This window comes from Bombus huntii, chromosome 11, assembly GCF_024542735.1.
Source record: "Bombus huntii isolate Logan2020A chromosome 11, iyBomHunt1.1, whole genome shotgun sequence".
Classification (NCBI taxonomy): domain Eukaryota; kingdom Metazoa; phylum Arthropoda; class Insecta; order Hymenoptera; family Apidae; genus Bombus; species Bombus huntii.
The window spans coordinates 11,794,486-11,807,201 of record NC_066248.1 but is presented as its reverse complement, the minus strand read 5'-3'; the positions used below and the strand labels follow the sequence as shown (position 1 = coordinate 11,807,201).

Here is a 12,716-nt window from a genome sequence, read left to right as displayed (position 1 = left end):
ACGGTCGCGACAGATGTACTGGAAATAGGAAATTAAATAATACGAAGTTAATTAGTACGCGGTTCGTCCATCGATACTCACGAACATAGTTACTTAACTCTTTTTTGTGTTTTTTTTTTCTTTTATTACGAATAGGTGTCATCTTTCGAAAACGAGCTCGAAAAAAAAAAGAACAAAGGAGCGAACTCTGTTTCGAAAACACGCGAATGGTTTAATAAAGAAAAAAGAATAGTCTATTCACAGGATCGTGGAAACTGGAGATACAAAAGAGAGTGGCGATCGTACGAAATGAATATAAAAAAATATCGTTATATAAAATCCCAATAATGTAAAGGTGAAAAAGAAAATACGTATACCTATCGGAAAATTACATTTGTCATATTTTTTCACAAGCGCCTTGAAATTCGCTGAAGGATTTGAAAATACGTATCGAAAGGAATCCGAACATATCGATATTTATATGTATTTTAAATAGGATCGATCTCGAATAGCATCCATAACTCTCGGAATTATCCTCCGCCTTCTTTTTCATATCACAGTACCTTTCCTCAGAATATCGCAGTACGATCCTTTACAAGTTTGCCTATGCATTTGTTCGTGACATCCAACGCGAGATACGTGAATACACAAGAGGGCGAATCGCTCTGGAAACTTGTACGACTTAAAAGAATATACAGAGAGTACGGGAATGTACAAGGAACGAAACTTTGCGGTAGCTCCCTCTCATCGGATTAACTGTTTGGCCAGGAACTGCGAAGAAACTTGCCCTGCAATGTCCCATTTTAAATTCGAAAAACACGCGAACCGCATTCAGAGAATACATTGTTCGGAAATTCGCTTCAATCCGCGTTCCTCCGCGTTACCCGACTGTATTCTATTCGCTAATTTCCAGATAAATTTTTCTACGTAATAAGTTGACCGACTTTTCGTTCTCCATACACGTTCATTTATTTCACTGGTTTTTCCCTCTATGTGTATTTCGTTTTTCTCGTCGTATTGATTTCCCCTGTCTGATCAATTTTCTTACGCACAACCGAATTCGATTAACTGTTCAAATACGCTTTAAGAAATCGAGCGTAGCTCGGGAGAAGTTTTGTAACATCTCGTAAAACATCGTTTTTGTTTTCACAAATAAACTAGGGCCTCGTTTAGAGCGAATTAACGTATTTGTTAACATTTGGTCCCGCGTTTCTGGCCGCGTTCGGTATAAACCAGAATCACGCACGACTAGTGCTATAATGTTTCTTTGTGCGTTGGTTCGGATGCACTCGCGGACTCTGCGTGGGCTAATGCGTGGGCGATCTTAAGCGAGATCGGGCCCAGTTGAACGAACGTGCGGTTACGTCGCATTACACTTGGCGCATTTGTACGGTCGTTGCTTGAGGGCTTCTCTCGAGTTCTCTCTGTGTGCCATAAAGCGGAGAAGCATTTAGCCGAGAGCACGCGACAAATGTCGCACCTTTGTCGAACTATAAATCGTCCCATAGATTGGTATACGATCGTTTGAATGGCACTCGTGCCAGTTTGAACGACGTTTTAGTGCTACGATATTTTTAACGACGAATAGGCGCGCCATAAACTTGGTAGCCATTTTTAATTTTGCATGAAAAGGAACCGCGTTCGCGGCGAATGGAAAAGTTACGGATTAAGTTTATTGCCGCTGTAAATTACAAATGTAATTACGTGCTATGGATATGACCCCGATCTCGTTAAATTATGTCAGTCCACCGATATCGTTATATTGTTATGCGGATATACATCGGCGCATCAATATTCTTGTGTTGTTGCATCGATATTCTAATATCGTTATATTGCAGTCTGGCTATTCTTATATGTAGTTAAACATTTTATGATCCCGATTGTAATTTTTAATTTCGCTCGGAGATATGTGTCCTGGATAAACGAACAAATGTGTGGTTGAAGTTTATGATAAATGTTCTAGATAATCGAATCATCTTACTTTGTTCATTTATCGCTCTTATGGCAAACGTGTATAATTTGGTCAAACAGGTTGATCAAGATATTAATGACACTAAGAAGTTGATAAACATACACGTGGATTTACCTGGAGAATAGACTATCTATCGGGGAAGGAGCATCTGCTGCAAGTGATGTGTATGTAACTGTACTGATAATAACTTTAGGTCACTGAGGACTATCACTTGGAGGTAGCTAGTACAACTAGGGACGAAGTAATCGAACTTCTCGAAAATTTGATTGCATTAACTAACGTTGATAGCGCGTGTATCAACGTTGAACGAATTACAACGACTGTCTCACATATCGTGAAAGTTACGAAAAATATGCACATGCTTGCGTAGTCTTCGATAAAAAGAGGAACATATTTACTCTGTACGTATACGCGGGATAATTCTTTTCATTAAATCTTGTTTTCCAACACGGTCACAAAATAGATAGCTTATCGATCGACCCGCGGGATGTATAGGAAACGAGATTATGAACGGAATGAAATAATTCTTAAAGCTTGTACAACTGCCGAGAGATTCATTCGAAGCACACGTAATGCAGTACCAGATAGCATTTAAACGAAAGCCAATTAAAAGAGCGGTTGAACTTCTAAACGACCGAGAAATGCGGTAGAGTAAACTGGAAGTTAAGCCGGTACTTTCGTTTATTTCCCGCGTTCCAACATGCATGATTCTCATCGTATCGAGAATATATCTTACATTTCTACGTAGGAATCTTTAATCATACTTGGAGCATCATTGAATAACTTACCCATTATGCGCCAGAAAAGACTTTGGCAAGGAAAGAGACCGCTGATGAGGATCCAAGGAGACGTCCCCTGACAGAGAATCCTCCCCTCTCGTTGGAGCACTTCCAGGCCTGGACAGCATTCCATCTTTCGGCGGTTCTATTAGCGTCTTCAAAGAACCAATCACCGCATCTTCCATTGGAGTTGACGCTCCGGAACTTTTTGCGTTCCTCGGACTTTTCGTCACCGTTCGATCGGATGTGGTGACCCAAATGTCGCTACTAGAAGACGACGATGTAGTCGACGAGGACGCGACTTGACCACTCGGCGATCTATTCATGATACTCTTCCCTTGAACCGGCGACACTTTTCTATCTTTACTTTCACAACCTTCGAAGCTGCCAGTGAATTCAGGTTTCTGATAGTATCGATGATATTCCCTCTTTTCTACGCTCGACCCGTTCCCGTTGGATCCTTCGAGAGGCGACCATCGATTCGACTGCTTCAACACGCTTTTGGGTTGCCTTTCTTGATATTTCGATGTGTTGCTGTTGTTCTGTTCCCGGTTAGCTCGATTCTTTCGAGAAGTTTCGCGATCACGGAACTCCCGATCGTCCATTCGCTCTAACGATGCTGGGGATGAGCTGGCGCTTCCTCTGTTCGCGTGGTTCCCGGTGTCCGTGGGGAGTCTTTGATGAGCCGGATAGCTCTGGGATAGCTTCATAAATACCGGTGCCTGGTTAGGGGAGTACAGAGTATCTCTCTGTGAGCAATGTGGCCAGAAATCGCATGTACTGCTGTTGCAGCGTAGTTTCGTGTCGGGACTGATGCAGAAGTCGTGGTTCGAAGACGAGGGATTTGCATTCGGGGTCGTTGCCCCCCTCTGAAGCGTCTTTGGCCGTCTGGATTGTTGTTGTTGTTGTTGTTGTTGCTGCTGTTGTTGCTGTTGCGATTGCTGCGGCTGCTGTGACTGCTGTTGCATACACATGCCGCTTGATTTCGAAGATGGCTGTTGCTTAGACGAGATAAAATAAACGTCGTAAGTGTTGGGATTGTTCCTTTGTCTTTGTTCTTGGCTGTCTTCACGGCGCTCGAAGCGACACGAGAGAAGACTCCTAGCCACTGCGCGACTCCTCGTACCGTAAAGGAACTCGGTTACTGCCTCGGTCTCGCGAAGAAGTTCCTCGTTTAACGCGTTCTCGGTTGACTGCGCTTTTCCTAGGAAACATGCACAAATATACTACAGTATACTACAGTAATAAACAGACAAAGTACAGAAGTGTAAAGAAGGTTCGGGCTCTTGAATACTTATAAGATATTCGAATAATGAAATTGCGATAAAGATACGATGTTCAACTCGTATATGAAATTCGCAAAAAAAAAAAAAAAAGAAAACTGCTGCAACGAATGAAACTAGTCAACGAATATACGCACTATTTTGGAGAGCATGACGTTTTCTTTCGTTGCCTCGATCGGTGGAAATTTTCACGACGACTCTGTGGCTCTCGTTAGATTCTCTGGAATGCTCCCTACTCGGTGCGGCGGTGCTGGGGGACCTCTTCTCGGGTAATTGAAGACTTCTGGATCTTCTTACCCGCGACTGATGGGAATCTGGGGACGCTTGCGTCGTTCTGGCACTCTGATGTTGTCTAGAAGCGTTGCTACGCCTGAAAGGATTGGGTGTCGGAGATCTGCCTTGTCTCTCCGCGCTGCTTGACGACGACGAGGAGGAGGAAGGCGAATTGAACGATAACTTGCCGGATTCCGAGGATCCGGGTGATCTTCTTAATCCCTGTTGACTTCTGTGATGACGGCTCTGTCTATTCGGTGAAATCCTTTCCCCATTAGCGCGGATAGACTCTGTGGATGAATTCAGCGCTATTATTGAAGAAGAAACGAGGCTTAGATTCAAAGAGGAGCTAGGATTGTCGTCCTCGTCGTCGCCGTCGTCGTATCCCTCCACCGAAGAATCCGTGTTCTCGGCCAATCTGGGCATCGTCGATCTCGTCACGCAACTATCCAGACTTCTGAAACCTACTGACGACGAAGATGAGCTCGAGGACTCTAAGTAACGTTGAACGAACTGCGACCTTCTCGAAGAGGACTGGTCTTCCAATGATTTAGCTTGCGCCATTCGATATTGTTGTTGCTGTTGTTGTTGTTGACTGTTACTGTTTTGCCTTCTAGATCTGGAAGGTGTGTTCGACGATTTCCGGGAAGATGGTGGCAAGGAACTCCAATTCACTTGATGCGGAGGCGAAGGCGGAGGACTGATGATGTCACTGTCCACTATAGCATTGGATCGTGGTAGGAACGGCGGCTTGCCATAATTGTTACGCCCGGAAGAATGCTTCGAGGAGGTCTTTTTGCCGATCACATCTTGAAAGGCAGGCGGAGGTGAGATTATCGGCGTAATCGACGGCGGAGAATAAGATTCGGGGATGCTGTGAGGAGATGTGCAGGTGCTGCTCGCTACAGATTCAAAGTCTTGACCATGCAGAGCTAGATAGTCCGGTCTCTGGGTATCTAATCGTAGAAATTCTTCAGGACATTTCCCTGGTTCGCTGTTGCAATGATAGTCAGCCAATTTAACCGTGGCTCGTCTCGGCAACGGCAGAGTACCTGTGGTTGCCGTTACCAAGCTACTCTCATAGTTTATCCGTCGATTCTCGTCCAGAGACCTTTGTTGCACTTGCACCCAACCCGATCGACCTAAATAGACACCGTCCACCTCCCTGTCGCACCATCGCACCGGTGACAATTCCCTGCTGCAATCTCCACTGATGAAAAGTTCGCCCGAGGTGCCGCTGTTACCCGACAGGTACGAATTCGAGGATTCTCGTCGACGAGAACCCGTCACCTGTCCGTAAATTCATCGATAGAAACAGATGTCTTCCAGACATTTTGACAGCGCGTCCAAACTTTTTCAATGTTCTCTAACAATATCAAACTCTTTCCTCCTTCTTTTCTTTAAAGTCTATCTTTCAAAGGGTTATAACAATTATTGTGATCGAAGTTCTCGATCGTTAGGAAACGAGCGCGTACAACAAAAACTACAATATTTTGAAATTTAAATAAAAGGAACGAGAAAGATTGTAAAAGTTTCGAGCACAGAATTTTACGGTTTGGAGAGCGATAGTTCGCGATACTATATCGAGTTACGAATTGCGCGATATTCCGAAAGAAATACGGTACGATTAAATGATTTTTATTTTTCAAACGTTTTACTCGCCTGTCCGTGGCTGTCCTGTCGATGCTGCTTCAGGCTGGAAGTCGATGACGCCGATGCCGTTGTGTCGTGGCGCTTCAAGGATGGTATCGAAGTACCACGCGTGTACGAGCCCCGTGCATTTCCACTTGATTTTCCTTTACTGCCAGTTTGACTTTTATTGCTACCGACGCTATATGATGAGCCTTGAGATCCAACTTCCCAAGGATCGGATGTGCTGCGTAAATGCAGGATCGACACGGTTTGGCCTCTGTAAATAAAATATTAAATCAAACTTTTCATACTGATAATAAACATATTATCTGATCGTGTCTTTTCTGATTGTACGTATATATGAAAGAAGCGTGCATTCTTCGAGCATTCAATTCGAAAAATTGATAGGAAGCGTACAACGAACGAGATACATTTATTATTCATGAATATTTGAAGTTGACTCTCTAGGAAACTACCCTTACAGATAGGCCCAAATACATACGTATAATACATACATATATATATCTAAAGTTTATATTGGTAGAACTCGATTTGAGGAGGTTGTTGCACCGTTACAACCTGGTTTCGGTGCATTTGCTCCCTTCCTCGAACCCGGATACAATCTGCTCGTATAAATATTCATCGAGACTACGCGGCTGGCGATATAGATATCGCGAGATAGAAGAGGAGCAAATAAAAATGTCACAAGGGGAAAGAACGAAAGAAAACGGGGCCGTTGCATCCATCTTGCTTCGAAATGTCTACAAAGGCGGGATTCTTTCCTACCACCACCGATACCGATAGCACCACGATACCGTCGCGAAATGTATATGGCGAAAGCTGGTAACGTACGAGCCGCGGTAAAACGGATTCGTCGGAGTTTCGCGTCCCAACGAGAATAATCCTACTGGTCGCGTTTCACGAGACACGAAAACGCTTCCAGTTTAACTGTGATTAAATGTACAAGGGTTTCTTTCTGTTTTCTTTACGCGTTGCGTGCCGGTACGCGTATAGCCTACTAACATAGCGATAAAACGTGATAAGAGAGTAAAAGTAACTCGATTTAAAATAGAGTAATGGAAATTCGCATTCCCAACCAGATTAACAAGAACACTTTCGCGTATACGAGAATATCAATTTCTAGCGTCGAACAATGTTTCGATGTTACGCGAACAATCGGTGCCACGCTTTAAACGTTTCGTAAAACGCGAGTGGACAGAATGCAAATTTCGTTGCGCCCAAGTATACATATGTAGGTCGTTGTAATAAAATTTTCTCTGGCCGGCAAGTTAATTTCAGGATGTCAATGTGACGGTGTCCGGTGCTACGATAATTCACAAATGTTCCTACCGTTTATCATTAATGAATCTCGGTAAATGTAGTCAACAGTGCGAGGAAACACGACAACGACGGCAGGAATAATCCTGCGCCGTAATGATTCATGAAAGAAGAAGCAGCTAGAGAAATGGAATCGTCGGCAAGCTTCGAGTCGCAACATAAATGGTTAAAGCGCAAGAATAAATGACATTCTAATCTTCCAAATGACTCGATTCATTTTTTAGATTGAATGACGTAGAATTGGTCGCGTACGAATTTATTAGCGAAATTATAAAATATATAATTCAACGTAAAACGTTTCGATGATAACTGATATCCATCGATTTTTCCGTAAATATAATCGTTATAGTTAATATACTGCGCGATTTTTAATCCTAAAACAGGTTACCGTAGTTCAGAATATATATATATATATATAGAACTACTTTATTCTCGTTAACAGCTATGCGACTATTTGTAGCAAGATGCAAATAGACGAATTTATATTACATGGCCTAAGTATGACGTTATTTCTGAATGACCTTATCAGAAGATATATGTGAATGTCCTGGATTAATTATATTTACCTCATAACTGACATCATCTGCAGGGTCTTTCCCTGGCTTTCACACTTGGATTAGGATTACTCTCGCGTGATAAATGAATATACCAAATATAACTGTGTCGTCGAGGATTGATGCAGCGTCATCTCGCGATCACATTAACATTCACATCGATTGACGAGATATTGATAAAACTTTCACACATTTCATGAATTAAACTTCACTGGTACTAAAATCACAGCACAGATTTAATATTTTAAGATGACGATTACTATCCTCGGAAGAAAACGAAATCGTAAAACGGAGAGTGATGTTTAACGCGAGAAAACTTCAAGAAACAAACGCACGTTTCAAGAAAGTAAGCAAGCTTGCTTTCCCGCGATCCCATTAAACTCCGTAAAAATGATCCGAGACAACTAATTAACCGTATAGGGCTTTGGAAAGAGCTCTAGGATCGCTCTCTCTGTCATTCAACCCGTTGAATTTTGTATTCCCGTGTGTAAACAAGTTGAACTCCGCAGGGTAGTTCCGAGGACAGAGCGAGCGGTGTAGGAAGCGGTTGCCTCGTTTCATTGAGCTTCATGAAACTTACATCGCGCGTAACCACCGAGTCAAAGACTACAAGAAGTAAACAGAAGAAAGAGAGAGAAAGAGTGAGAGAGAAACAGAGAAAGAGAGAGAGATAGAGAGAGAGAGAGAGCGAATAAACGTAAACTCCAACCATGATCGAATTCATTTTCTTTTTATCAAATCGACGTATCGACGATGCTTGTCGCCTTGGTATTAATCTCGTGACGAAACGACCTCTCTCACATTATTCACCAAAACTAATGTCGTTAATTATATTATCCCCTTCTGCTACTATTCGCTTAGTCCGACGTGTCCTTTTTTGGCCTGGCCATGTCACACCGACGAATAAAGCACTCGACGAACGGGACAATGAACTCCCTAGCCCACGTAAAAAATTAACACGTTCTGCGTCGTGTAGTTCTTTCAGTGATCCACGGTATTACTGAAGAAATTATTATCGTGCCGGTCATGATATTCATCAGACTCGATTATCAATCGAGATTATCAGGAATTCTCTTGAACTTACATTTTTCGGATATTCTTTCATTGAACGTAGCGTGACGTATTAATCTAAAGATTAACTGATTCACCTTCCTTATAAAAAGATAAGAACCCTCTAATAATAAACGAGAGCGATTATTTGTCCGATAATTTGTAACAAGCACTATTTCGAATGAAACTATCAACACGTATAGAGTTGACAAGAATCAACAACAATCACGAGCAACATTACCTGTGCAATCACGTACTACGATACATATACCAACACGCAATGTTGAAAAAGTGAAAGTGAAGTGCAAAATAATTGGAAATCGTGAATCGCGAATAACCATCGTTAAAATCGAGTTATATTCCTCTCTCATCTGCCCATCCCTTCCATGAACGAAAAAAGAAGAAATAGGAAAGACTGATGGAAATATTCTTTTTACATCGAAGGAGTACCGCACACATGAAATATGTAAATGAGGAGAACAGAGGTAACGAGAGATAGAGGGAGGCAAAAGAAAAAGAATAAAATGAAGCGAAGAATATATGAATGGAGAGAAAAGAAGCACAGAGAGAACACACGCGTTACCTGTCGCCGCGGGAGCCAGTGGCTGTGTTTGAGATGTCGGTAGAATTCGCGGCTGAACTGACTCTACGAGGCGGCAAGGCTGGAGCAGGGGCCTGACTCGAGGACGAGGTCGAAACAGGCCCTATGACGCCTACGTTGCCCCCACGTACTCCGTCCTCGACCGAATGTTGCCTGGAGGATTGCGAGCTCTGCAACAGCCAACGACGTCCGGCGCTCCTCGTCACCACCGTGGCTCCGCTCGACCCTGTTGCTTGATGGGACACCGTCCCTCCGCTGTCCAGTGACGTGCTCTGCGATCAGAAATTCAAATCAGCGAGGTTCGTTCGATCGTTGTCACGGTACAAACTCGGGAGGGGGTTACTTTCAATTTTCCAGTAGTTTCGTAGATATGGCAATGGAATATTATAGGAAAGTGTAGTTACGGAGATAAGAATTAAGCGTTGACTTGAGTATCTCAGGCGAAGAAGAGATGGAATATTCCATCGCAAAGTTTCAATCGTAGAGTTTTGGGAATGTTCTTTGGCATTTTATGAGATGCTTGGTAAGACTAGGTTGATATTTGGAAGATTGAAAGATTGATATAATACATGATTTGGATTGTGGACCTTGGATACTTCCTATCCCTATGATTCGTATTCTGATGAGTTTAAAGATGAGTTTAAAGTTAAAATAAATGGGTAAAATAAATAGCAATTGTCAAATGCTATTAAACGCTACTTAAGAGTAAGCAGCGTTCAATAGTATTTTCTATTTCAGTATTTCATATTTTACGGACGTAGGACACATTTAGTACAAGACACTGTAAACGATGTTCCCTTAATGCGGCCACTTGGATGCGGTTAGAATAAATAGGAACGTATTTGACTTCTTTTCTTTAGCTTTTGCAATTATTCCTTCGATGGGGAAGCTAATCGATTCAGTATAGGCCGTCGCTCGGAGGTTTCTCATTGGTCTCGTCTATTCACTGTCTCCTTTTTATCTCTTTTTTTCAATTCGTTTTGTCCGTATCTTTCGATGAACGACAAGCTATAGTATCCCCGATCGATAGAGAATTCACATTTTTCGACAGGGGAATTGGGGATTCGATAATCGCTTCGAGGAAATCGCCATAGAATTTCTTAAGATTTCGTGGAATATCGAGAGGAGAAGGTTTATCGTCCATCTTTATGCAGCTTCGTTAATTGCATTCGTGCCTTCCCGTCGCATTATTCAAATTCCATCCACCGAACATGACTAGTTTCGTGACTGGTGCTTTTAACAAGAAGAACGTTAATTTTTTATCAGAATAGGACTACACATAATTCTTCTCCTTTTACAACTAATTTATTTATTTCATATGATATACTTGATATACGTTTCGTAGCTTCACAGTAGCTCTTTATCTAATTTCATAATTATCATGTTTTTATCTACTTAAAAAGAACAAAAGTTAAACGTTATTACTCCGCTTTATTACAAAGAACATTTTTCCCATTTTACTACCTCTGTTATTTCTAAATGTTACAACTTAACCTTTTGTTTCCAGTGACATCTACGAATCTTGATGAATAGAAGGATCATGAAACCATTTTAGAGAATTTACCACAAAAAGAGGCTTCTGAGTAAATAGAAGGGTTATAAAACAATTTTATAAGCTTCACCATAAAATAAAATTCGTGTCAGTACGATTTTTTTTACTCGGCTGAGTTTCTAATATTAAAAGGAAAAATGATGAATATCTTTGGACGCGGTCAATATGTCGGCTTGAAAGTCATACGCATGTTTGTCGAGATTGCATAAAGGAATTCTGGAAGTCGTAGTGACGAGCGGCGGCGCGTCGCTACACGAGATGAACTGTAGTTTATAAACTCACGGTTACGCGCAACATAGGTTGCCGCTGTTTCTACTTCCAAATACGGACGAGGTGCGAGAGACTGGCTACGCAACTCCTTCGATGAAAGTATTTTTATTTTCGTTGTGTGTTACGCCGAAGAAACCCGTCTTCACTTGGCGATCCACTGAGAATCAAGAGGCGACGAAGCGAACCGGTGAACCTATCGCTTGGAAACGCTGTGTCGATTAGATTCTCGCCAATTAATCGTGGCTTATCCTTTCCCTATTTCATCGCCACCGATCGGAATTGGTGCCGTTGATAAGAAATACGAGGAAATCGACGTCACCGCGGTGTATTTTATTACGCGCACGCGTTGGATTTCTTTCGGCAATTTCGGTTGTTTACCTAACCTGGAAAATTGAAACGACCGCGCGTCTCGAAACAGGATAGAAATCGTCTGAAATATCTAGGCCGAGTCAATAATTTAACCGCTGTGAATGAATTTATCGTATTCCTACGACGAAACTTTGCCTTGTCTGAGTCTCTGTATCTTTGGAATTCGATGCATTTAATCGGTTCCAACTAAAAAGCTCAACAAACTTCCTAATAAACGTGAATTATGATTAACCTATTTGAAAGCGGTAACGCACTGGCTGTGTCGCGAGAAGGAAACCGTGTTGCTATTATCAAACAACATTGGAAATACAATTGGAGAAGTAAGTTGGCGTAGAGGAAGTATGCAACAAATAAATAGAGTATACGTGGAGCAGAGAACGTCGTGAAAAATTAAAAAGTAATATTGGTTTCGAGAGAACATCGAAATGTCGGTTCTCGCGTATGTATCGTGTTATAGTTACAGGTCTCAAATGGATTAAATTTTTATGAAGAACAGAATTATCGAATACTTACGTTTAAGTGATTTTTCCTGGATGTGACGGAAGAATCCTGCGAGGAGCCCCTCGAGTAATGCCTGGAGAACACTTCCGCGAGTCTGGACCTTCCCGAATTAGTTGCGTTCGACTTGGATTTGTTCGGCGGGGATTCATCGCCGGTTTTAGCTAAATTCGGGTTGCTGCTCTTACGCTCCGGGAAAACTAAATGCTCGATGTTTGGCGTGTATCCAGGATCGCTTCTAACGATATCCTGAAGGGTAACGCGGCCACCAGTGCTCGGTCCGCCATTGCTGAAACAGTCCGAAAAACCGTTTCCCCTTTCCGCCAATTCTCGCGTCGCGATATCATCATATTCGTATACATCTTGTTTATTTGCAAGTCAAAAGATCAGGTACTCGTTCGGCCCGATAAGAATGTGAATCGTAGAATGTTAATATTTATAGAGGCTGCGAAGCTTGCTATTCTCCCGCAGGAAAAATCTTGTCTCAGGGGTGTTGAGATTCTTTTCGCGTGAAAGGAATTTTGTCAAGGGACGTGGAGAAAGGGTGGGCACGAACGTGAAAGAGT

The 12,716-nt window shown here is 42.3% G+C and overlaps 1 protein-coding gene across 5 annotated transcripts in view; it reads right to left on the bottom strand.

Moving 5' to 3' along the window:
• Positions 1–12,716, bottom strand: part of LOC126871111 (serine-rich adhesin for platelets) — a 135,146-nt gene that overhangs the window by 79,612 nt on the left and 42,818 nt on the right. For all 5 annotated transcript variants that reach the window (XM_050629547.1, XM_050629551.1, XM_050629549.1 and 2 more), the window contains exons 4-8: positions 12,166–12,439; positions 9,444–9,733; positions 5,949–6,195; positions 4,151–5,576; positions 2,740–3,934 (exon numbers count right to left, since the gene is read on the bottom strand). In XM_050629547.1, the coding sequence (XP_050485504.1) occupies positions 2,740–3,934; positions 4,151–5,576; positions 5,949–6,195; positions 9,444–9,733; positions 12,166–12,439 (3,432 nt within the window). The remainder of the gene's footprint in view (positions 1–2,739; positions 3,935–4,150; positions 5,577–5,948; positions 6,196–9,443; positions 9,734–12,165; positions 12,440–12,716) is intronic.